Source organism: Lathyrus oleraceus, chromosome 1 (assembly GCF_024323335.1).
Source record: "Lathyrus oleraceus cultivar Zhongwan6 chromosome 1, CAAS_Psat_ZW6_1.0, whole genome shotgun sequence".
Lineage (NCBI taxonomy): Eukaryota > Viridiplantae > Streptophyta > Magnoliopsida > Fabales > Fabaceae > Lathyrus > Lathyrus oleraceus.
Window position 1 is genome coordinate 443,696,874 of NC_066579.1, and position 26,277 is coordinate 443,723,150.

At 35.0% G+C, this 26,277-nt stretch overlaps 3 protein-coding genes and 1 long non-coding RNA gene across 4 annotated transcripts; 2 read left to right on the forward strand and 2 right to left on the reverse strand.

Moving 5' to 3' along the window:
• The first annotated feature begins 324 nt into the window (after positions 1 to 324).
• LOC127081791 (protein E6) lies at positions 325 to 1,363 on the forward strand. The gene has a single exon (XM_051022010.1). The coding sequence runs from the start codon at positions 389 to 391 to the stop codon at positions 1,136 to 1,138; it is 750 nt and encodes a 249-aa protein (XP_050877967.1). The 5' UTR covers positions 325 to 388; the 3' UTR covers positions 1,139 to 1,363.
• An 8,559-nt stretch (positions 1,364 to 9,922) lies between these two features.
• LOC127081797 (uncharacterized) lies at positions 9,923 to 11,255 on the reverse strand. Its single transcript, XR_007788122.1, has 2 exons — positions 10,959 to 11,255; positions 9,923 to 10,177 (listed from the first exon to the last, which is right to left on the reverse strand). It is a non-coding gene; the product is annotated as an uncharacterized LOC127081797 (long non-coding RNA).
• A 2,588-nt stretch (positions 11,256 to 13,843) lies between these two features.
• On the forward strand, positions 13,844 to 15,743 carry LOC127081803 (uncharacterized). The gene is made up of 3 exons (XM_051022030.1): positions 13,844 to 14,063; positions 15,003 to 15,182; positions 15,282 to 15,743. The coding sequence occupies exons 1-3, from the start codon at positions 14,052 to 14,054 to the stop codon at positions 15,531 to 15,533; spliced, it is 444 nt and encodes a 147-aa protein (XP_050877987.1). The 5' UTR covers positions 13,844 to 14,051; the 3' UTR covers positions 15,534 to 15,743.
• Positions 15,744 to 16,614: 871 nt separating this feature from the next.
• On the reverse strand, positions 16,615 to 17,635 carry LOC127115213 (uncharacterized mitochondrial protein AtMg00810-like). Its single transcript, XM_051046809.1, has 2 exons — positions 17,593 to 17,635; positions 16,615 to 17,378 (listed from the first exon to the last, which is right to left on the reverse strand). Exons 1-2 carry the CDS (start codon positions 17,633 to 17,635, stop codon positions 16,615 to 16,617), a joined length of 807 nt encoding a protein of 268 aa, XP_050902766.1.
• Positions 17,636 to 26,277: the final 8,642 nt, after the last annotated feature.

Consider the following 26,277-nt stretch of genomic DNA (forward strand, 5'->3'; position numbering starts at 1 on the left):
AATCGATTCGGTTTAGTAATTATATAAAGACATCAGATATAAAAATGTGAATTCAAACCCGCGACATCTCACCCGATTAAAAAATAAAAAAAAATAATTATTAATCATTCTAATGAATAGATTCAAACCCGCGACATCTCACCCGTTTATCAACTTGTTAGTTATAAGCTATTAACTTATGAGTCAAATTTATATAAGTAAAAGTAACTCTTGTAGAGGGACCACAATCAACCAACTTAACTCCATTGATTTGCACAATTTCACACCTAATGAGTGGAAAAAATTTAAAGAGATGAAGAAATTGCTCTATAAAAAGACATTGAGGCACTCACACTTTTGCATCACCAAACCTACTCCAAAAAACCAAACCCATCTTCCCTCTTCCACTATGTCTCCATCATCAAACTACATTTCCTTCCTTCTCTTCACAACCCTCTTGCTACCTCTTCAAGCCATAGCTAGAGATAGTGAATTCTTCAGCAAAGTCACTCATTTCAACAAAGAAACACTAAGTCCCAACAAAGAAGAATCACCAACAGTCACAAACAAACCAGAAGAGCAACAACCATCTTTCATCCCTCAAACTGAAAACAGCTATGGCTTATATGGCCATGAATCCGATCACCTTCCAACAAACACCGCCGCAACAAACTCCGAGTTCGAAAACAACAACAAGTACTACAACAACGATGCCTATAACACAAAGTACTACAACAAGGATCCTTTTGGAAATAACCAAAATGAGTTGAGTGACACAAAGTACAATGGAGAAGGTTACAATTACAACTCCATGATGGAAAAACAAAACAACAATGAAAGACCACTCTACAACAACAATAATTATTACAATGGTGAGAAACAAGGGATGAGTGACACAAGATTCTTGGAAGGTGGAAAATATTTCCATGATATTAACAATGAGAAATACAATCCAACAATGTATGGCGATTCATATTCTAAAGGAGTTAGCACAAATAATTGGTACAACAACCGAGGTAACAGCTATAACTCTAACAACAATGGTAACAACAATGGTTACAACAATGAATACTACCAGAATAACCATGGCAACTACAATGGTTATAAGAACCAAGAGGTGAATCAGTTTGAAGATGAACAAAATGAGTTTGAGCCATGAGAATTTGGTTTGGGATCATTAGCAAAATGAAGAATTCATTTTACTTTTGAAGTGTTTCTTGTGTGGGCTTTTTCTATGTTTTACTGTGCTAATTTGGATTAAAAAAACAGATTAAAGAATATATAAGTTAATTAATTATATTATGAAAGTTTTTTGTTTTGTTTTTACATTAGTTGTATTTCTATATACTGTCTTGTTTCTGTTATTGAAATGTTTTATTTTGAAGTACAAGATTAATTTGTTTGTTTTTTCTTTCTTATGGTTTCCTTTTCTTTTTTATTTATTTATTAAATTGTAGTTTTTTTCTTAAATAAAGAAAAATATGGTAGAATTTTAAGATAATTTCTTCAACTTTTTTTAGTCTCTCCTTAAGTTGCGGTGCTTAATTTTCTGTTGCATGATGTTATTGGACAAATTGTGTTGTGTGGGAACATATATTACTATATTTTTGTCTACAATGTCCCCATTTGACTTGAAAATCTGGGTCTACCAGGATAGACTATGGGGGTACTTTTTGGACCATTAATTGATACTGCTCACTCATTAAATAATTATAAGATGTTTTAAGAAAATTATATCTCTTTTAAATATAAACTCTTTATAGTTTTTTAGATGTAACTTTTTTTATATAAAATATATATTATATTTATACTTCATTTGTCTCTGATTATTATAAAATCTATATGTTGACTATGCAATTATGTTTTAACTCAAATTAAACTATTAGGATCCGAAAGAGAAAGTGAGAAGATGAATTTTCAAAGAGTTAGGTTATATATATATATATGAATGGATTTGTAACCTAGAGCACCTAATACCTTCATCAATTAAAAGCCATATCTCACTGTCACCAAATGCTTTGGAATAGTCATCGATGATTCTTGAAATTTGTGGATATGGAGACCCCATTTCATGAATTACCATTATTTTGGTGGACTACTTGTGGTACTCATCTTATGACATAGAGGAAAGTTCTAACTCCTATGTGTTATAGGGTGGATTTTGATGTGCACAAATTATATTACTTTCTTCAATGAAAAAATTTAGCATCTACTTCCACAATCTCAGTTGCAAAATTCCAACTTCTGAAACTCAATCTTCCACTAGCTCTCGTTGGAATTAACTTCGACTAAAACCGATGTTTTGAGTCGGTCATTTTCTTCTAAGATCCACCACCTTGAGATAACTCATTCCGGGTCACAACCTTCAACTTACTACTCAGCCGCGTTTTTAGAATCTTTTGCTCACTAAAGGATTACCATGTACTCCGTTGCATCTTTTACTCACTAAAGGATTACCATATACTTCGTTGTAAGAGATTTACGCCTCAAACACATCCAACGATCATCTGTCTTCCACGTCTGAAAGATGACGATATCGTTATTCCTCCCCCATATATGGGGAATGACGCCATTTCGACTAATAAGTTAAAAACACAATTTGAATACTCTCTACTCTTTCTCATACTGACAGAGCGTCGGATTGCTAACCTTGTAATTATATCTCCTTTCCATCGCATCAAAAGCCATACTCTACCGCAACTTCCACACTTATATCTATTTCTAGTGCCATAACGGAACAATGGTGCCGTCTGTGGGAATCGACTTTTGATTCTTGCTTTTTTATCAAGAACAACTCATTCTTGGCCTCAAGAAAGATCTCTACTAGAGACGAATCAAGCATAAGTGGTAATGTCTGAGAAGATGATCGAAAAACCTTATTTTGGTTCAGGTTCGGTCTTTCACACATTATCGTCGATTGACACATTTCAAAACGCCACCTCGTCCAATGATTCACCATTATCTGATTGTTCCTTACAAGACGCAAATTCAGGGATCCAACAAGTTTATAGGCTAGAGTTAGGATTCCTGGATAGAGAAAAGATCAACATAATCACAAACTTTGAGTTGCCAGTAATCATTGTGACCGTTATTGTTGATCAAGCCTTGACATGATTCCTAGTAGATGAAGGAAGCTCCTGTAATGTCCTTAATGAATACATTTTGGAATTGATGAATCTTAAGCATACAGACCTGAACTCGTTCAACTAGGAAGACTTGTTAGCTTTCAACGACTCGGTTACTCGTCCTTGTGGAGCGATAAATCTGACATTATCGATTAGAGAAGGACACGTCAGAGGAAAGTTACTCTCACGTTCCTCATAATATAGTGTAGATTTACGAGAGGCAAGAATTATCAAGAGAATAATCCACGAGGATGTCATGTTGGTGTAAGCCCTAGAGGCCAATACTTTTGGTACTTGTATCGAATTATTTATTAATAATAAAAGGCTTTTTCTTTATTATGTTTGTTTAATAAAGTCCCTAGAATAGCTAGTCCGTTTAATGTATCAAGTGTGACTTAATCATGAGATCTCATTAAACATAAGGACACTATTCTTAAAGTATCCGTAGTCGAGCTTTGTTGTGAAGTGGGATAACATCAAAGCATTAAGACTATTATGTATATAGACTGATGATCACATCTCATGGATCATGGATAAGGAGTTATCAAGTCTTAAACATAAGTATGAATATTGAGAGTAATATTTATACTGGATTGACCCGCTATGAGAATACTATATAGAATGTTATGCTAAGTGTCATAAGTTATTCTCATGGTGATAATGGTGCATACCACCCTTTGACCTGAAACCACTATGTAGCCTAGATGTATAGTAGAGTGCCTTATTGTTGATCAAACATTGTCAGTAACTAGATGACCATAAAGACGGTTGATGGGTACTCCACGAAGCATGCTGAGGGACATGAGTGACCTAGATGGAATTTGCCCATCCTGCGTAACAGGATAAATGTCTACGGGCCCAATATTGAACTGGACAAGGATGACACGGTCTATGTCTAGTGTTCAATATAGACATAAGGGCAAAAAGGTAATTATATACATAAATATTATCACAAAAGGATTTGTCAGATCACATGACATTTTCGTGTCTTGGGTAGCAGTGATGTGTTGCTAGATACCGCTCATTGTTTATCATGTTAAATACGTGATTTAATATAATTGCTAATGTCGCGAAAACCTACAGGGTCACATACAAAATGACGGATTGATGAGAGATAGAGTAACTAAGGAACACCGTAAGGTACGGTGAACTTAAGTGAATTATAGAACATTGTAAGGTACGACGTACTTAAGTAGAATACGAAATATGGTAAGGTACCACACGCTTAAGTGGTTTTGCCATATCATAAGATATGGGCCACATACACTTAAGTGGGATTTTTAGCTTGCATCCCACACAAGTGGTTCTATAAATAGAACCCTTATGCAGAAGCATTTGTGCAGTTGTAATTTCGTTTCTCTCTCTCACTCAAAGCCTTCATTCATAGCAGCTAGCACTGAGATTGAAGGAATCTATTCATGTGGACCGAGTAGAGGCGTTGTCACCATTCAACGCCTGTGATCACTCCGTAGATCTGCATCAAAGGTTTCAATCGCCACAAGAGGTAGCGATTCTATCACTGATCATGCATATTCGTAAGGATCACTAACGGAGAAATTTTTTAAATTCCGCTGCATTTTGGAACGCTCTTCTCCTTCATGTCATACCATCAAAGTCAAGAGGCAATATTGAATTCGACCTCGACGAGCACAAAATGAAGTCAGACCTACCCCAGACGGCGAGTTCGAGTATGTGCAACTAGGAGATAATCTGGCCAAGTCGGTTAAGATCGGGTCGGAGCTTCCCCCCGAGGTAAGGTTCATATTAATCAAGTTCCTCCAAGAAAGCGTCAACATCTTCTCTATCTCTCCGCATGAAATACACGATATTGATCCCTAAATGGCCTGCCATCAGTTGAACCTAGTCATCGATGTCTGATACATGTCCCAACGTCGGAGAAAACAATCCCCTAAAAAGGTCAAGCCCACCAAAAACACAGTGATATGTCACTTAGATGCCAAGTTTTTTTTGAAAACAAGGTATACCAAATGGTTATCTAATTTGGTTCTAGTCAAGAAAGCCTCAGGCATATGGAGGATGTGTGTCGATTACACTAACCTCAATCGAGCATGTCCAAAAGATTCATAACCACTTTCAAAAAACGACCAACTTGTCGATAATTCGGCCGACCATTTATTATTATCCTTCATGGACGCATACTCCAGACACAATCAAATGCCGATGTTCGGACCCGACCTGGTGAAAACGGTGTTCACTATCGAGCAAGCCAATTATCAGTACAATGTCATTCCATCCGGACTGAAGAACGTGAAGTTGCTTGAGTTAATCATTAATTTCTCTATTTAAACCCATAATGAACTCACTTATCACATAATATGCAACTTCTTCTCACAACCCACACTTGAAAGTTTTTCATCTTCCAAACTCTCTCTCTCTCCAAACCTTAAACCTCAATCATGGTTGACCAACAACATCAATAACAAGAGCTAATACAATAACAAAAAGGTAAACAAAAGGAAGCTACTATGATGGAAGGCATCCTTAATATTTATTTATCTACTTCAGTGAATAAGTTAGAGGTTCTTTGTGAATCTATTGTAGATTTTGAAAATCTAAAACAAAATGGGTTTGACCTCTCTAGCGATGTTGCAACCTAGAGATTGGAAGTTTACTTTAACAGGTTGAAGAGACCAAATCATGCATTAGTAAAAGATTTTTGGATTTATGCTGAAACTGCAGATGTCCAGGTCTTCTCTAGTGTTATGGGTCAGAAGATTCAAATTTTTGAGAAATCCATAGCCAAGCTACTGAACCATGATGAGTCTGGAAAGAGATGTTATCAAATGTTAAAAAAGGAGGGGAAATGAATGAAATTGTAGCTACCATATTCTAAAATGGATCAAATTCAGGCGTCAAGAATCTTAAATCTAATTCAAGGATTTAGGCTAAGATTCTCTTGGGATGCATTCATCATCGTCCTGCTGGGAACTTTACTGACTACATTAACGCTGACCAGAAATACATGTTGTACTATCTGGCCAAAGGTGTCAAGATGAATCTTACTTCCACCTTGTTTAAATACTTGAGGGAGATGGTCAAATAAATAAGGAGTTTATGAAGCAAACCTAGGAAGTGGATACCTTTGGGCAGTCTGATCTCTGATATCCTAGTTGAAAGCAAGTTGGTAGCTAACCTGGAAGAAACGAGCTTTCATGATAATCTCTACACAAAAGTGGGAAAATCTTTCAACAAAAGGAATCTGAAAGACATGCTTATGATTATAGATGTTATGATTATACATGCTTATGAAAATATTTCAAAGCATTTCATCATCTTCAATTCAATCTATGCATACACACAATCAAACTACACATAATAATTTTTTGATTGGGTGTCATCTAGATTAGGATTGATAACGTCCAATTAGGTTTGTTGTACCGAGAATATTGGGTTGATATATTTGAGGGATTCAAATAAGAAAACCGAGTTGGGGTTTTTCTTCAAGATCTTTAGGGTTTGAAAGTTTTTGACAAGATTCTACAATTCAGATTCGATCGAGTGAAAGCCTTGAGACTAGGTGTGTTGGGAAGGGAGTAGCGTGAAACAGTGGATTTTGTTGACAAATCTTGGGTTCAACAAGTGTACGCTTAGGATTAATTTATTCGGATGAAAGTCTTCAGACAAGGATATCGTGCAAGGAAGTAGCAACGATAGGTGAATTGAAGCGGCATTGTTGGTGACTTGATCAATCTTTGATCAAGGTTTTTGGAGGTGCTAGAGTCAAGAATAAAATTAGGATTTGTGGGATTTGATTTCCCATCTCTTGTATTCATACATTTGCAAAGTAAGATTTATTATATTAATATCTCAATTCGAATTCTAATTGAGGGCATACGTACCCATAGCGAGGTCAATTGGGGAACTGCCTATTAATTTTTAGGTTTGCAAATTTTCGATTACTTTGATCTCTTGATTAACATTGTTTGGATAATAATTTTTGAATCATTGTGAAATTTGTGTTGTTGTAGTAATCACATGCCATTTGGTACTGATTGGATTTCTAAGAACTACAAACATTATACAAATATCCAAACTTTGTTAATCGCACGCAAAGTGTTCGACAAATTATTTCAACTAGTTTTTTTGTGTGTTGTTATCATTGGAAATATGTTTTTACTATAGTAGAGTATTCAATTTAGTGTTTGAAGTGTTGTTAATCAACTTGTGGATTATTATTATACCATTGACACTATTACGCATATTCGAACTTTTCAATAATAGATTCAGTTAGATGAATTTTGATATGGGAAATATTTGAAACTTGCTTTCGCGCCATCAAATTTTCTAAATCAAATACAAAAAGTTACAAAAATGTTACACCTAAATAAAAATTAATTTTCCATTTAAAATTTTTCATTTGAATAATATTTTTAACCTTTACAGAAATTTAATTAGACTAATGAGCATATTAATAAATACAAATGCATATAGTTATTGAAGAAGAAAAGAATGGACAAGAGAGGAAAGAACATTTGATATTTTTGAGTTCATTGTGGTTTCATTTAATATTAGCTCACAAACACATTTGACATTCAAACACAATACATGATAGGTAAGCAAAAGTGATAAAAAAAAATTGTAAGATATATCATATCTCAAATAAAGATAGTCTTAGATCTACCATAATAGGTTAACATAATAAATGTTTGCATTAAATTTTAGCTCATAAAATAGTCTTAATTATTTGTCAATTAAAGTTCGGATTTCATGATATATTAGACTTAAAAAATGTTGAAGTCAGTATTAGCTAACGAAATTAGCTACCAAAAAATACAAAGAAAAAAAAAAGCACATAATATACGATTTGTAAAACACCCACTTAATAATTTTTTTTATTTTGCAGGAGTAACATATCTCAACTAAATTCAAATTTTATCTGATATTTTTGAGTTCAAAAATACATTGCAATTCAAAAAAGAATATATATATATATATGATTTGTAAAAGAAGACATCACTTATCTAAAAGTGCATTGAAGTAGCACACTCACGTTGAAGCTTCAAAATATAACTTCACCCAAAATTCATGTTCAATCTACATTAGAATTTGATATTTGATGTATCAATGTGGATCTAAACATATAGTTTCATAACCAAGACAGTTGGAAGAAATAAAATTAAAAAACTAGTGTTGTAACACAGTGCTGCTAAACCAACTTACTCATTGCCTATTGACATCACAATCTTTGTCATCATTACTGTAGTTGAATTTGCCAAGGCAGAATGATGACATTAGGATTTGCAAGGTAATCTATCTTGGAAATGTTTCCAACCAAATATCAAAGAAAAATGGACAAAATTAATCAAATAAATTTTACTATAGTGTGAGCCAACACAGATAACATTTGCATATTTATTTAGATTTTAAACTTGTGTTTCAATGTTGTTCTTTTTGAGTATTTGTTGAAAGTGTTCTTCTCGGACTTGTACCGTTTCTTGTATAACCTATGTTTAATTTCGTCACTCAAATTCTGAGTCCATACAATTGACAAGGAGTTTTCACAACACCAATAACAATCATTAGAGGGATCTCAATGATTGAGACAAGAGAGAAAAGGAAGACGAGATTGAGAGACAATGATATTTCTCTTTTCTTTCTAAAACACACGTGGATGAGGATGAGTATTAAAGATGCATATTCGGACGCACTCAAGATCTAGTTAACGTTGAAATATTTCAGAGATACATCTTAAGAATATTTTGGAGATTAAATTGCGTCAGACTCTTCACCTTCTTCATTTCTCATTTTTACTCAAAACCAACTTAAATCACTCTTAACTTTTTTTCTCATCACCAACTCAAAAATCAATTAACGAAACTCAAGAGAATTTCAATCAACATCATCCAACCCCGAAGGAAAGTTGAAATTTTTTAAGTTTTTGATAAAAAATTTATTTTTGTGTTAATGAGTAGAAATTGATGATTAGGGTTAGAAATTAGTAAAAATTGCATGTATGATAGTTTAGACATAGTGTATTACACTTTTGTTGGTTGAAATGGATGACCAAAGCATTTTTATTTTGTGATTTTATGTGCACATTCGCGCCATTGACGTTGTCTGATTTGCAGAAAATTCTGGATAGTGTTATACTCTGGATGGTTGGCTTGCGGATCATGTCTCACTGCTTCTCATCTGCCCGAGCGTGTCATGCGACAGTTTGGCTACACTCAAATCATTCCTAGATACCCTGTTGTCTTTGTTCCTCCTACTCTGACATGTAGGCACACTACAACAAAAATGAGTTCAGGCAACAATCAGAACACTCAAATCATTCCTAGATACCCTGTTGTCTTTGTTCCTCCTACTCTGACATGTAGGCACACTACAACAAAAATGAGTTCAGGCAACAATCAGAAACCGTGGCCATATACATGAGAACCGTAGCATAAGACGTTAGACTACGGTTATCAGGCGTGGAATAAGTCGCCGTTGCCTATTCCAATAGACTACGGTTTTTGCACTTTAGCCCACTAAATTGTAAAGCGTTGCCTATAGTATGTGAAAAGGCCGCACTTTTTTAACTAGTTTTGGACCACGGTTTTGTTTAAGCTACACAATTAAAACCGTAGTCTATTAGTTATAGCACAGTTTGTTTCCAACTTTAGTCCACGGTTTTGATTAGCTACATTTGTAAAATTGTTGCTTAGTGTTCATACCACAACATTTATTATTTTAATTTTTTTTAATTATAAATATCTTTTTAAATTTTAACAATTACAAATTTTATCAACATAAAATATGTTAAATTAATGATAAATTTCACTGAAAAAATTCCATTATTAAAATAATAAAAAAAGTTAAAATAATGATAAATTTACATAAAGAAATTCCACTGTAATATAAAGTTAAATATACAAAATCATGAAATTCTAACCAATTCTTTTTGCTTAAGGTTTGTTGTACTTCTATATACATAATGCTAGAGTCAACAAAATCATGAAACAAAAATATAAAGATAGTTATATTTGTGCTTTAGCTCTCAACTTCATTTGGATAGGCAATCCTAGCCTTAATTTCAATTGTCCCTACAATAGAAAAAGCAAAAATTGTCCCTGCAATCAAAATTCCAACATAACATTAGAAGTATTTCCCAATACAAAAACAGTCGACAACAATACTATAACACTTAAATAAATTTTTCTGTCACACTTCACAAGTGGAAAACACCTAATGAGTCCTAGAAAATCAGTGAGATTGCATCAAAACCTTGATAATAATTCATTAGTAAGACAAGTCACCATGAGAGGCTAGTTATTCAGACAACAACCATCCTAAGTTGGAAGCCCAGAACAATAATGGCAGATAAATAATAATAGTGTAATAAAATAATCAAGGTCTTCATGAGTATTTACAAGAGAAAAATGAGAGCATACATTCTACCAATTAATTGACGCTTAGCATATAATTTATACAGTTGATCAAATTCTATTTTTTGTTCATTGAACAGTGGTTCCTTAGACAATAGTTCACCCATTAATTAAACCCAGAGACACATGGATAAGTATCAATAGCTGTTTAGTACTGTCTTTCCCCAAAGAAGAAGTTCAGCTTCCCTTAGAAACACATGGATAACCTTCCCTTCCGATTCAATTTCCTCTATGAAATTTAATACTCAACCAGGGGACAACAAAGGACTACGGTAAGTCAGAACAACTAATCAAATTTTGCTCTTGGTCCATAAACCTACTTAATCTCAAAAATTTCTACATCTTGAATAGAGAGATAATTTATTCAAAATAGAGAATGATACAAGACCAAACAATTAAAATCGAAAGCTTAAAAAAATAAATTGAAAAAGAAAAATATTATTGATTGAAGAGGGAGGAATCTAACCTTCAGTAGACAGACCATGATAGTGCATAAACCCTTATAGATCTTAGATGGCAAGAGACAGAGACAACAACATAATGATTTCGCTTTTCAGACTTCCTTGCAGCTTATGAAAATCGACTCTCTTTTGAAATATATGAAAGACGAAAATAGAGAGGATTGACCCTTTGATTAACTTAGTCTTCTTTGTTGCATGTGAGAAGAAACAATTTGGAATTTAGGGTTTGGATGTGAGAAGAAACAATTTAGAAGTTAGGGTTTGGATGAGAAGACGACATAAGACACTGTTTTGGGCTTTGAAGAGAGATATTTTTGTTTGAAAAAAAAATATGAACACAGTACTTTATACTGTTATAAATTTTTTACTAAAAGTAATTTTTAATTATATTAAATGAAATATAATAATTTTTACACATGATCAAATCAAATCATATCATTTTATTATTTGCGAGATATTTTATATGGGTTTAATTGTGATGCTAAATTTTTTTTACATTATATATTTTTTTTCTCATTTTATATTTGTTTAAATATGATTTTTGTTCTCTTATATTTATCTCTTTGAATGAATTATTTTGTAAAGTATTAAATAAAAAGAGTGGTTTTTTTATATTGTTTAAAAAATTCATATCAGTCAAAAGTAAAAACTTATATTTTTATAATTTTTATTTTATTTTTACATTGTAACAAATATTTTCTAATTTTTCTAAAACATCTTCATATTATTAAGAGAAATCTTCACATGGTAAAAGAAATATTTTTGAGTGGATATAACTTTAATTTTAGTAAATTTGTATTTTTTCCTTGTAAAAAAATATGAAAGATATCCCATTCAATTGCACAAAATCTTAAATTTCTAATTTTATTTTATTTTGTGCAGTTTTTTATATTTATGACTATATAAAAAGTTATTATAGATATTATTGACAAAACTTATCGAATTTACAACAAATTTTTATTTAACTATAATTTTTATCAATTTTAAAAAGATTATAAATATTATTGTCAAATTATTTTTTTTCTCTTTTACAATTCTTATTTATTTTAGAATAGATTTGTAATATAATTTTTATTTCATAAACTTTTTAATATTAAAAAATTTATTTGTTTCTATATTTTTTTCTATATTTGATTTATTATAAACACATTTAAAATTTTGATCATGAATAATTGGAATGTGTAACAGTGTAATTTTTTTTGCTTTAATGATAAATAACAATAAATGTATTGTAACAAAATAGTAGTTATGTGTATATGAGAGTGAAAATATTTTATGAACATTGATATATATATATATATATATATATATATATATATATATATATATATATATATATATATATATATATATATATATATATATATATATATATATATATATATATATATATATATATATATATATATATATATATATATATATATATATATATCATCTTAATATAAATGTGTATAGGTAATTAATGTACACTAGTTTGAATCCAGAAGTGGAAAAATTTTAAGTTTTTTATTTTAAATTTACAAGTTTTTTTTTATCAAAATCGCCCTCTTTAATATTAGATTGTGCTTCTCAGACGTTGCCTTTAAGATAAAAAATGACCACACCTTCAAATCCGTGGTTCAAAGTAAATAACGGACGGTTTAGTTATGCCAACAATTTCAAAACCGTAGCTTAAAGTGTATACAAAACGGTTTTCACCAAAAATCTAGAAATTTATCCACGTGTAAAAAACCGTAGTTTATTACCCTTTAGGCAACGGTATTTAAGTCATTGTCTATTCTTCAGTGGCCTAAAGCTAAAAATGTTGTAGTGAGATAAATGACATATTTGATGATTATGAGAGTCATCTGGTACCGGGGGAGGCATGGAGTATTACAGTCGTGAACGACTGGAGCTACGTCGAAGGGTATATCAGATGGTTCTTCAGAGTGTCATATCTGTATATGATGCATGGTGCTTTAGGAGATCCACCTAGGTCATCTCATTTGGAGATACTAGAGGAGGAACATGCGCATTTAGATCATGTTGAGAATGCTTACCTAGATGTCGTTGCATTGTGAAAATTGTGTAGGCAAGCATTGACAAAGGTATCTTCTCTAATTGGTATGATGTTAGGTATGTCCTAGATGTCATCATGGCGGAGGCACATGGGGCCTTAATGTACCGGAAACAACATCAGAGGACGGGGAGAATTGATGACCGAGGAGGCAGAGCAGGCAGAGGCGATGTAGTCAGACATACACAATAGTGCATTAGTATATAGTAGTTTTAGTAGTACTATGAGTTATATTTTATTTTGACATCGTGCTACTTTATCGTTGTTCTCGACTTTTTTTATAGTTATTGGTGTTTTATTTATATATGACATTTTTGAACCATCTGAACTCATGTACCTCATTTTTGCATATTGCTTGTATGGTTTAAATCTTCATCTGAGCAAACATAAACAAAACATAGCATGGACAATTATGTTCTGATTAGTTACGGAGATGTATCTATGTAAAATAAACGAAGATGCATCTCCGGAATATTTTCTGAGTGTGATCCATGATATACGTTTTAAATTATTACGAAGATGTTTCTCTGAAATATTTTAATGTTTAATCAGAATCTGGTGTGTTCGATGATGCATCTCTGAAAACTAAGGACAATTATATATTTTCGCGTAGTGATTAAGAAATATATAGGATCTATTAAGAAATCCAAAAAAAATATAAACTCTAATTTTAATGATCCAAATCCTATAATTTTTCGAAATTAGCGGACCATCTATATAGATTAATCCATTGATGGCTTTATTAGTGTTAAATAATGAATTACAGCCCTTCTCTAATAATAAGAGCATCACACTCTATATCTTCTAATCACGAGTTAGTCATAACTTTACATAATCAAAATTTGAATCATTGGTGGCAAAAACAAAAACAAAAACTAGTATTGCAGTTGAAGTGGGACCATAATCTTAATTGTAAAATGTTTAAATAAGGAGACACGTAAATAAATTCACCGTCGGTTTCTCCAAAACATTTGTTTCAGCTCTTTGATCATCATTTTCCCATCTCTTTCTCTTGAAGCCAGAGACACACACACACAACATGGTTGCAGAGGTAATAATTCCATCTTTGACTTTTCTTTTTCACACTTTCTTTTCTCATTAACCATCACCATTCTCTTGTTTTGTCAATTGTTTCACTGTTTTGTCAATGAAATATTAAGAAATTTTTGTGTGTCTGTTTAATGGTATTGATCCATAAGTGTCAATATTTTTGAACTACCATAGTGTTTCAAGTGGAAAGAAAATCAAACTTTTCATGTGCCTCTTGTTTTTCTCTATAAGAATAATCAGTTAAATATGTGAGACACAGATCCTATGTTGTTAGATAATTGTTAGTATTGCTGCATGCTAGATTTTATGAAATGAGTTTGTTTTGTTTCTGGGAGTTAACATTAACATGATTATGTAATATTTTTTCAATGACCGACATAAAAGAAAATCTCCCATTAGTATTATGATTTGTTAGGATCATAATAATAATAATAATAGTACTAGTTGTTGTTAAATCAGTAATCACATGATTTGACATTAATTCACTAAAATCCATCCGAGTTTTTTTTTGTTGTCCTCACTTGATTCTAAGAATGTAAATTAACATATCAATCCCAATAATATCAACATGTCCTTTTTCTTATTGTACAGCAAAAATGGGTGAAAATAACAATGGTCCCTTGTCTAGATGATCATTATTTGACAATTTTGGCGTCTAACTTTTTTTTTTTGATAGTTTATAGCTAATGACATAACTGATAGTTTATAGTTGATGACAGATAGTTTATAGCTGATAGTTAATAAGTTAGCTGATAGTTGATAGTTTATAGCTGATGAATGGTAGTTTATAGCTGATAGCTGATAATTTATAGTTGATGTCTGATAATTGATAGTTTATAGCCGATGTTTAGTAGTTATAGCAGATGATTGATAAGTTATAGCCGATGACAATGACAGTATCAGTTGTTTTGATAAAAAATTTACTGTCATGTCATGTCAGAATGAAGAAATGGTTACTGGATGGCCACTAGGACTTAGCTTCTTGAATACGAGACTCAGAGTTGTGGAATCGCTTCCAGCAGCTGCTGCTTCTTCTTCTTCTTCAGAGGAACCACCATACCAATTGCACATACCATCCACAAGCTTCTCTTCGTTTTCAACCTCTAATCTTGATACCGAGGTTTTGTTTCTTATTCCTTTCTCAGTTTAAATTATGAAATTGTTCGAGAAACTTTTGTCGTCGTCGACTGATTACAGTTTATTCTGTTGCAACAACCAGTCCACAGCATCTTTCTTCCAAGACAAAAGTGTATCACTTGCACAGCTGATTGGATTTAGAACAGATGAGAGAGGACGGTTGTATTTCCCCAAGTCGTTAAGGTTGGAAGAAAGGAACAGGATACTAGAAAATGGTTCTTGTTCTAATGGCACCAAAGTACAAGAAAAGGATGTTTCTAAGGTTATTTGCATACCTGTACTAATTGATGCACTGCTAAAGATTATAAAGAGTAAGAAGAGTTCAAGAAACTAGGATATGATTAGTTAACACGTCTGAGAATGCAGATTCATGATTCTGTTGTTGCTCCTAGGTGAAATTCATGTGAAGATTTCAAGTTATTTCAGCTAGTTTTTTGGTAATTGTTATCTATTGTATAACTTTCACAAGTTCTTTCTAACTTGGAATTAGTTCATAAATGTGTGAATATAATATTAAGAGCATTACTCTTAATTTCTTTTTTGACATTTGACTTTTTTAGAAAATAATTTTAGAAACAAAAGTTAAATTTAAATTTTATGTAGTAAGATTTTTTTTTTAGAGGTAAATATGTTTCTTATTTTTAGTTTTAATTTTTTTAATTTTTATTTTTAAAAATGATTCTTCTAATATTTTTCTCATCCACATTTTTTATCCTTTCTGGTAACGGCCATCATGAGAAGTTGTTGTGACAGGCCACGTTGAACTTTTTTTATAATTTGGCATACAAGTGGCAATATCAGCGTGTTAAAAAATGTTGGCGTGGATTCCACGTGATAACTTCTTCTATTTTTTTTTTATATTAATTAAAATTATAGCAACAGTAAGTCCGTCGGTAATCCATCGCACATAAATAAACCCAAAATTTGTAGCTAATGAGTAGCTTTTGCACGAAAGTTTTATAACCTTACAAGGATTTCTCACACAATTTTTTTATTTGAGATGTCTTGAATCTGAATTTCTTGTATTATTATTGAAGAAAAAAAATAAATAAATATATATATATATATATATATATATATATATATATATATATATAGAGAGAGAGAGGTCTAAACCTCCTAATCAACCCTACTAATTAAGGAAAGATTTAATACAATAATATCATAAATAATATCCTAATTGATATTACTAACAAAAATAATAGATACATAATAATAATAATAATAAAATATCTCAACACTCCCTCTCAAGGTGATGCGTATTTATCATAAGCATCCATCTTGTCACATATATGTAATCCGAGGCCTTTGAAGAGATTATGTAAAGAGGTCAGCAAGTTGATCCTTGAAATTAACAAAGGAGGTTTTGATGGTTCCAGTGGTAATCTTCTCTTTAAGAAAGTGACAGTTGACTTCTATAAACTTTTTGTCCTTTCATGAAAAATTGGATTGAAGGAGAGGTGCAAAGTTGATTGTTTGTCACAGACAAGCTCCATAGGGCCGACTTCATAAAAGTGAAGTTCCTGTAGTAAGTGTTTTAACCACAAGAGCTCACATGTAGCATGGGCCATGGATCGATACTCAGCTTCTGTACTTGATCGAGCAACGATCCTTTGCTTTTTGCTTTTCCATGAGATCAAATTCCCCCCAATAAAAACGCAATAATCCGATGTAGATCGTCTATCACTTGCATCTTCTACCCAATCAACATCTGAATATCCAATGATATCAGTGTTGTCTCTATCACAAAAAATAAGCCATTTTCCAAGTGATCCTTTGGTATACTTAAGGATTCGAATAATTGCTTCACAATGGTTGTCACAAGGAGAATTTAAGAACTGGCTTACTACACTGATCGAAAAAGATATATCAGGTCTAGTCAAGGTAAGATAATCCAACTTTCCTACAAGTCTTAGATATCTTCCCGGATCAGTATATGGCTCCCCTTTATTAGGGAGAAGCTTTACATTAGGATCCATAGGAGTGTTAACTAGTTTGCAGTCTGTAAGACATGTTTCTTCCAAAATATCAAGAGCATACTTCCTTTGAGAGATAACAATACCAGACTTTGATTGAGCTACCTTAATTCTTAGAAAGTAACGAAGAGGACCCAAATCCTCAGTCTGAAAATTCTGAAATAAGTATTGTTTTAGAGCCTTGATACCCTCAAAATCATCACCTATAAATACAATGTCGTCAACATAAATCACTAGATAAATATATTTATTGGAGGAGCATTTGGGGAAAACATAGTGATATGATTCACACTGATTCATCCCAAATTGTTGTAACACTTTACTAAATCTTCCAAACCATGTCTGAGGTGATTGTTTCAATCCATACAAAGACTTGTGTAATCTACATACCCGATTACACTCCCTTGAGCAACAAACCTGAGAGGTTTCTCCATGTAAATCTCCTTTTCCAAGTCACCATGTGGTCGCACATGGTTTTCGCACGAGAAATCTCTAGCCTTCCTATTGAGATTTACTTGTAGGATCGGCTACAAAATCCTAGACTAAGTGTTGAGTATATGGTGTGTTTTAGTGAAGTGTTTGGATTAAGAAACGATAGGTAAAAAATGCTTGTAAAAATGGTGCAATGAAAATAGATGGACAAAAGTAAGATAAAAACGTAAATAACAAAGCAGATAAAATGACTTGGTAAGTTATATTGCTTGAAGATAAATGTGGAAGCAAGTATACGTTTTTGCAAGAATGGACTCTTTTCTCTTAGACACATGATACTTTGAGTGTTTTTATTTTTCAATGTTACAAATGCCACCCTTTTGAACTAGAAATGAAATATCCTTAAATAGTAATAAAAAAGTAACTGTTATATGGTTGTTGGCCATTCACAATGTGCCACGCGTCTGAGCCTATAAACCCATGTGTTTTGCAACCTCCCACGTTCTGCTCAACTAATTATGTCAATCCTTGCTTGTTTGGTTTCGACTTCGAAAAGCTCACCCCGTCGACCTCTTTTCGGCATGACTTAGGTCCTTCTTGATTGTAGAACCGCTTCGACTATGTTCACCCCTTTCGACCCTTCGGCTTATGATTTTGTTCTTCTTTCTTCAATTTTTTCCTCTTCGTCATAGTTGAAATTTGTTGGCTAACAAATTGCCCCCTTAAAAGGCCAACTTCGACTGAGAAATGTTTCGACCTAGAAATTTGGCGTTTTGACTTTCCGAATTTCGATTGGATGTCTAATCATTCATGATGTCATGCATAATGATGGTACCTTTTTGTGCCACGATTTCCAAGAGGGAAATGCCATCATTTGAAGCTACTTCCTAGGTCGTGGATTTTCAACTACCTCTACAAACTTTCCCACTACCACTGAATCAGAAAATTATCGCCCATCGACTAACTCTTTGGTTTCCATTTTGTCTGCTTATAAATACCATTTTTCTCCATTTTCCATTTTTCTCTCTTCTTTTTCGTTTGCGCATTTTTCTTGTAGCTTTCAGAATGATAATTTCCTCATTCTTTTCTTTCCTACATTACAATGGCCTCCTCTGCTAATGTTGTGGCTACAGTTTCACACGATACTAGTAACAATCCAATTTACTTCAAACTTGATGAAAAAGAGAGTTTAACCACTGTTCCTCAACCACCTTCAAATGACGCTTCCAAAGTGGAAACTTGGCAATGACAAATACCCATCCCCTTCATGGTGGCTGAGAAACTTCTCGCCTTCCATGGACCACTCCCAGACGAGAGAACGCAACCCAGAAAAGTTCAAAAACAAATTCCTTGCTTCACCCCCGTTGTTCCTGCTGCTTTCGAGAAAGGTGGCATCATTGATCTCAAGTTTATAGACCCAAAAGCCAGAGTTTTCCGGTCGATGCCCACTCCTGGAAAGAAAGATTACCTAGCCTTGCTCGACAGGGTTCAAAGCAAACATCAAGCCCAATAGAGGAAAGTTGGCCTCTTCGACGCCATTCAAATCTCCAGGCATGCCCATAGGGTCAATCCTTGCATGCTTCTTTCTTCACTCTATTTTTGGGAAGGTTCGACTAACACATTTCACCTTTCCTGTGGGATGTTGACGCCCACTCTTTTTGACGTGGAAGCCATCGCCGGCCTTTCACCTTTGGGCAAAACCTTCGACCCAACTCATCTGACAGAGACCATGTTTTCTTTCAAACGTCTAAGTCTTAAACTTTATATTGTTTATCATCATGTCAAAGATTCTGATGAAGTTTATGACGAGGAACATATTGCCTTCCTCACTCAGTGGCTTTCCTATTACGTGTTTTATTCTGGCTCTCTACAGATAGCCAAGAGTTTTATCCCTCTAGCAATTCAGCTACATGAGGGACGATAAATCTCACTAGGGAAACTTCTGTTGGCGTCCCTTTATCATTCATTGGGACTTGCCTTCTTGAAGTTGAAACTCCTACCTTCCACTCCTAAGGCTTTGAACCTGTCGGCCCCTCTGTGGTTGCTACAACATTGACTAAATACCACTTTAGCATACAAACTGGGTTACCTAGTGTCGGAGCGGATTATGCGTTTAACGCAAGAACGCCTTATAGAAGGTGTTCAACTGGCCTTGACTACTTATCAAGAGGTTCCCAACAAAACCCTCTTCATGAAGTATATAAACTTGTTCAGCGAAACCATCACCTTCGTGTCGGGCATGGCTCCTTTTGCGGACCAAAACTTTGGTCCGATGTGGTGTACAAATCCCTTTCCTGGTGTCTCTCCACAAACGGCTTCTCAGTCGAACGCTGTGTGGGGAGCATTTTTTACTCCCATAATGTTGTCCTTCAGAATTGTGACCGGGTCGAAAGGGTTTGGATTCATGAATTACCAACCCAACCTGGTGGCTTGACAGTTTGGTCTAAGCCAAATGCTACCAAAATCTTTGGTGTCTCATTCTTCTGACATCGTGTGGGTTGGTCGATAATTAACCACCAATGACCGTGTGGCTTGCTTGAAGTTCCAAAAGAAAACTCAGCAGCTTGAACTTCCTGTGTTCAAGTTCCAAAATTCCTTCTTCACCACTGAAGACTTCGACAAATGGTGGAGTTCCTATCAACGCCAATACTTCTCCAGCTCGATGTTTTTGGAGAAACTAGTCTATGCCTTTTCTATTTTAGATGGTGAATCATCCACTCCAACTGCTGCTATCGAGGATTCCAGAATCGTCGACGATGCTAAGACTCCTCCTAAAAAGGTAACCACTGTTTTTCTGGATTCTCTTTTATTCATTAGGAAAACAAACTGACTATTTGGTGAATTTTATCTCCAGGGACACAAACGTGTCTCGGCTGTGTCGGCCCCAAATAGGCCCAAAAAATACCAAAAACATCAGTCGCTAAAGGTGAGGGTTCTGATACCACCACACATTCTCACATCCTACCTTCTTTGGCGGTGCCGACTTTGACTCCAATCACACCTCTCAAGAAGAAGAAAAATGTTCCAGCCAAAAAACTGGCTCAGAAAACCATTTCTTCGAGTGTTGCAAAGACTTCCACTCTTGACAATCTCGCTGAGGTCTTTAAGCCTATTGGTCACGAAGAGCCTATTCTAGTTTCTCCTCCCAAACCTTCAACGCCTAAGGTATTGGACATTCTTCTTCATCTAATTCCTTGTGAGATTATCTCTTTATGCTAATTTTGCGTTCTTTCTCAGGGTTCTCCGGCTAAATCGACTTGCATTGCAAACATTGATGATGCATTCGTGGTTGTGGATCTGATGGAGCCTACTGATCCCTTGAGCCCTCAAAGGCAATATATATTCTGAAGCATATCGCCTGAAACTAATCAAAATCTCGACATTCAGAAAGTTCAAGCCCCTTCAACCGCTTCTGGCGAAGGTACATCCCATAACACTCTTACTCTGAAGGAGGTTTTATCCATGAAGCAAGAGAATTCGGTAGAGACTTTGAGAAAGCTGCAGCAACTTAGTCAAGCATCGACTGAGGTTCAACCCTCTTCCTCGAATGCCATGCCTACTCCAGAAATGGATGCTTCTATCACTCTCAAGCTCCAACAGCTGAAAAATTATTTGTTTGAGCGTGAGGTTTTGGCTGTCGTCGAAGAGGAAGAAGCCTTGGGACTCGACATCCTAAAACTACTTGACGAGCTTGCTCGATACAAGCTTCCTGCTCTTATGACCATGTACTTGATTGAATTTGAAGTTTTCTTCACACAACTGGTCAAAGACCTCGCTCTTCATCGACATGCTGACTTTCAAATTAAGACGAAGATCAACGAGATGAGGCGAGGGTGGGATGTTAGTGAAGTTTGTGAGAAAAAGCTCAATGATTTTGAGGCCAAGAAGCAGGAACGTCTCAATAAACAAGCCTTCGACCAGCAAATCTCAGACTATCAAGCTCAAATAGCTGAACTTACCAAGAAGATTGCTGAAGTCGAGGAACAAAAGAATTCCTTGGATTTGACTGAACCTCTTCCGGTTCAAGGTGTAACACCCTTCTAAAATACCCCAAAAATTTATTAAAATAATAAACATATAATCAGAGTAATAGTGCACCAAGGGTGTCACACAAACATTCCACACCATTTAAACAATATAACAATCATGCTCTTTTATTTAATTTAAATATAAAGTATTTGCACAATTACGCAGCGGATAGAGATCAACTCAATCATGCAAAACATGTAACATCACATGTAATTTAGTTCAACAACAACGACAATAATAATCAAAGTGTTCCCGCCCGATGTTACATCTATCAGAGCATGACCCACTAGGGAGACTACACTAGACTCCAAGCATTTGCTTCTACTCAACTCATTTCTCGTTACCTGAAAAATAGTTGTAAGGGTGAGTTCCTCAATCAATATAATAAGCATTATAAAACAACATGTAATGCCAAGTAATTAACACATCAATCACCCTAATTGCAATACACATTCAGTAATAGCTCATTGGCTTAAACATCATACTCAACATCAATATACAATACCAGTATAATCTCAAATCATACTTAACAACAACACAACACACGTATAATATTGGAACACATCCATTCATATTATACGCCATACATATTTTTATGCAATGAGACTCTACACATGCGGTACCGACTATTCTTGAACATATAGTTCAAGCTCACCGATCCCTCCAGATACGGCTACTAAGCTCACTAGTCCCACTCATTTGAGACCTAGTGACTCACTCACTAATTCCTCACCATGGGAATTAGCTACAGCCCCGAAGGCTAGACTATGCACACTAATCATCTAGTATGCAAACATCAACAACAAACCCACAATGGTTCACTCACTAATTCCTCACTATGGGAATTAGCTACAGCCCCGAAGGCTATGCCATGCATGCTAATCATCTAGCAATGCAACATCAACAATAATTCAAGAATAAACATATGCTCACACTCTGAGCCATACAACAGTCCATTCACACATACATGCATAATATATACATTCACAGCATCATGTACATCATTATACATCATCAATCTTTCATCACATAAGCATGTCAGATTATGCCAAATAACAACCACAATATTAGTACATTTCAATATTGCATATGCTGCTCAAAACAGCGGGAATTTATCCCTATTACACCATAGGCAACATAGGCCAACCCTCAATTAGGTACACCACGTTTAAAAACAATAATTTTTCACTCTGCAACAGTGTTAACCGGTTAACGCCCTGGGTTAACCGGTTAACGCAGGCAAAACTCACTTTCTGGCAAAACGCAACAGCGTTAACCGGTTAACGCCCTGGGTTAACCGGTTAACGCAGGCAAAACTCAATATTTTCACATTTCAATACAGTGTTAACCGGTTAACACCCTGGGTTAACCGGTTAACGCAGACCAAACAACAATTCCTGCGCTAACACACGGCAGAATGCAGAATTCCGCCGTTGGAGGACTTCCGGACCTCCGATTCCGATTCCGTAAAAAGCTATACGATCGGGAAATCATTACTCACACAAATACCGATTAAATTTCAACTTTCAGCACAGTTCACCCAACAACATTTCAACATTTACAATTCCCAATTAGGGTCAAATTAACGGCTTATCACTACCCATGACATATTATCCCAAAATACCCATTAATCGACGATAAACCCCCCTTACCTGAGTTAATCGACGAATCTTTAAGCTCCAAACTCTTCTCTCTTCAACCTTCAGCCCTTGCTCTGTCTCTTTGCCCTTTCCTCTTTCACGATCGTTTCTCTGTTTTTCACGTGAAATGTTTTTACTCCCAATGGGACTTTTTCCTTAATTTCATCTTATATATATTTTCCAAATAATAATTATTATTCCAAAATAATAATAATTCAAAAAAATAATAATAATAATAAAATTTCCAATTATTTAATTAAATTAATAATTAAATTATTAACTCAATTCAAATAATTATTTTATTATTATCGGGGTGTTACAACTCTCCCCCACTAAAAGAGTTTTCGTCCTCGAAAACATACCTCAAGCGAACAACTCTGGATAAGACTCCTTCATCTTACTCTCCAGTTCCCAAGTCACGTTGCCACCTGCTGGTCCTCCCCAAGCTACCTTCACCAAGGCAATCTCTTTACCCCGCAACTGCTTCAACTCTCGATCCTCGATCCTCATAGGTGATGTTTCAACAGTCAGGTTATCTCTCACCTGTACATCATCTATTTGGACTACATGCGACGGATCATGAATGTACCTCCTCAACTGAGACACATGAAAAACTTCATGCAAATTCGCAAGCGACGGCGGTAAGGCGATACGATAGGCTACTTCTCCTATCCTCTCCAAAATCTGATAAGGACCAATAAATCGAGGTGTCAACTTCTTCGACTTCAAAGCTCGACCAACACCAGTTATCGGAGTGACGCGAAGAAACACATGATCTCCCTCTTTGAACTCAAGTGACTTCCTCCTCTTATCATGATAACTCTTCTGACGACTCTGAGCAATTCTCATCTTCTCCTGAATCATCTTAATCTTGTCTGTAGTCTGTTGAACAATCTCCGGTCCAACCACAGCACTCTCACCGGACTCATACCAACATAAAGGTGTCCGACATCTCCTACCATACAAAGCTTCAAATGGTGCCATACCAATGCTCGAATGAAAACTATTGTTGTAGGTGAACTCAATCAAAGGCAAATAACAATCCCAAGCACCTCCTTTTTCTAAAACACAAGCTCTCAAAAGATCCTCTAGTGACTGAATCGTCCTCTCAGTCTGACCATCAGTCTGCGGATGATATGCACAACTCAGTCTCAGCTTAGTTCCCAAAGCCTTCTGCAAACCTTCCCAGAACTTCGATGTAAATCTAGGATCTCTGTCTGAAACAATACTCGACGGAATACCATGCAAACTTACAACCTTCTCAATATACAACTCAGCTAATCTCTCTAACGGATAATCCATTCTGATCGGAATGAAATGAGCCGACTTCGTCAATCTATCCACAATCACCCAAATAGCTTCAAAATTCTTACTTGTCCTCGGCAAACCAGAAACAAAATCCATACTGATACTATCCCACTTCCACTCTGGAATAGCCAACGGTTGCATTAGTCCAGACGGCTTCTGATGCTCAATCTTTGACTTCTGACAAGTCAAACAAGAATAAACAAAACTCGCAATTTCTCTTTTCATTCCCGGCCACCAAAATAACTTCTTCAAATCATGATACATCTTCGTAGCTCCAGGATGAATACTTAAGCCACTACGATGTCCCTCCTCAAGAATACTCTTCTTAAGCTCAATAACATTCGGAATACACACCCGACTACCAAATTTCAAAACACCATTCTCATCAACTCTGAATTCACCACCTCGACCTTGATTCACTAAAGTCAACTTATCAACCAAAAGCATATCGGATTTCTGACCCTCTCTGATCTCCTCCAGAATACCACTCGTTAACTTCAACATTCCCAATTTAACACTGTTGTGAGTACTCTCACACACCAAACTCAAGTCTCTAAACTGCTCAATTAAATCCAATTCCTTAACCATTAACATAGACATATGTAATGATTTCCGACTCAATGCATCAGCCACTACATTTGCTTTACCCGGATGGTAATTCAAACCAAAATCATAATCCTTCAGAAACTCTAACCATCTCCTCTGTCTCATATTCAGCTCTTTCTGATCAAACAAATACTTTAAACTCTTATGGTCACTGAAAACCTCAAATCTTGATCCATACAAGTAATGCCTCCACAACTTCAAAACAAACACTACAGCTGCCAACTCTAAATCGTGCGTCGGATAGTTCCTTTCATGAATCCTCAGTTGTCTCGAAGCATAAGCTATAACCTGCTTATTCTGCATCAACACACCACCCAAACCCAACAATGAAGCATCACAGTAAACCTCAAATGGTTCCGACGAACTCGGTAATATCAGAATAGGAGCACTAGTCAACCTTCTCTTTAACTCTCGGAAACCTTCTTCACATTTTGAGTCCCAAACAAACGCTTGCCCCTTTCTAGTCAACATCGTCAACGGTAACGCCAACTTAGAAAATCCCTCAATGAACTTCCTATAATAACCAGCCAAACCAAGGAAACTTCGAATCTCGGCAACAGACTTCGGAGCTTCCCACTTAGATACCGCTTCTATCTTAGAAGGATCAACAGCAACACCACCTCTTGAAATCACATGACCAAGAAAACTAACTTCTTCTAACCAAAATTCACACTTAGACAGTTTAGCAAATAACTGCTTTTCTCGCAGCACTCCTAAAACCACCCTCAAATGCTCAGCATGCTCTTCTTCAGATTTCGAATACACCAAAATGTCATCAATAAACACCACAACAAATTGATCCAAGTACGGATGGAAAATCCTATTCATGTATTCCATAAATACTCCAGGCGCATTAGTCACACCAAAAGGCATTACAGAATACTCATAATGTCCATACCTCGTTCTGAAAGCAGTCTTCTGAATATCCTCAGTTTTCACACGTATCTGATGATACCCAGATCTCAAATCTATCTTGCTGAACACACTCGCACCAACCAACTGATCCATCAAATCATCAATCCTCGGCAAAGGATACCGATTCTTGATCGTCACTTTATTCAGTTGCCTGTAGTCCACACACAACCTC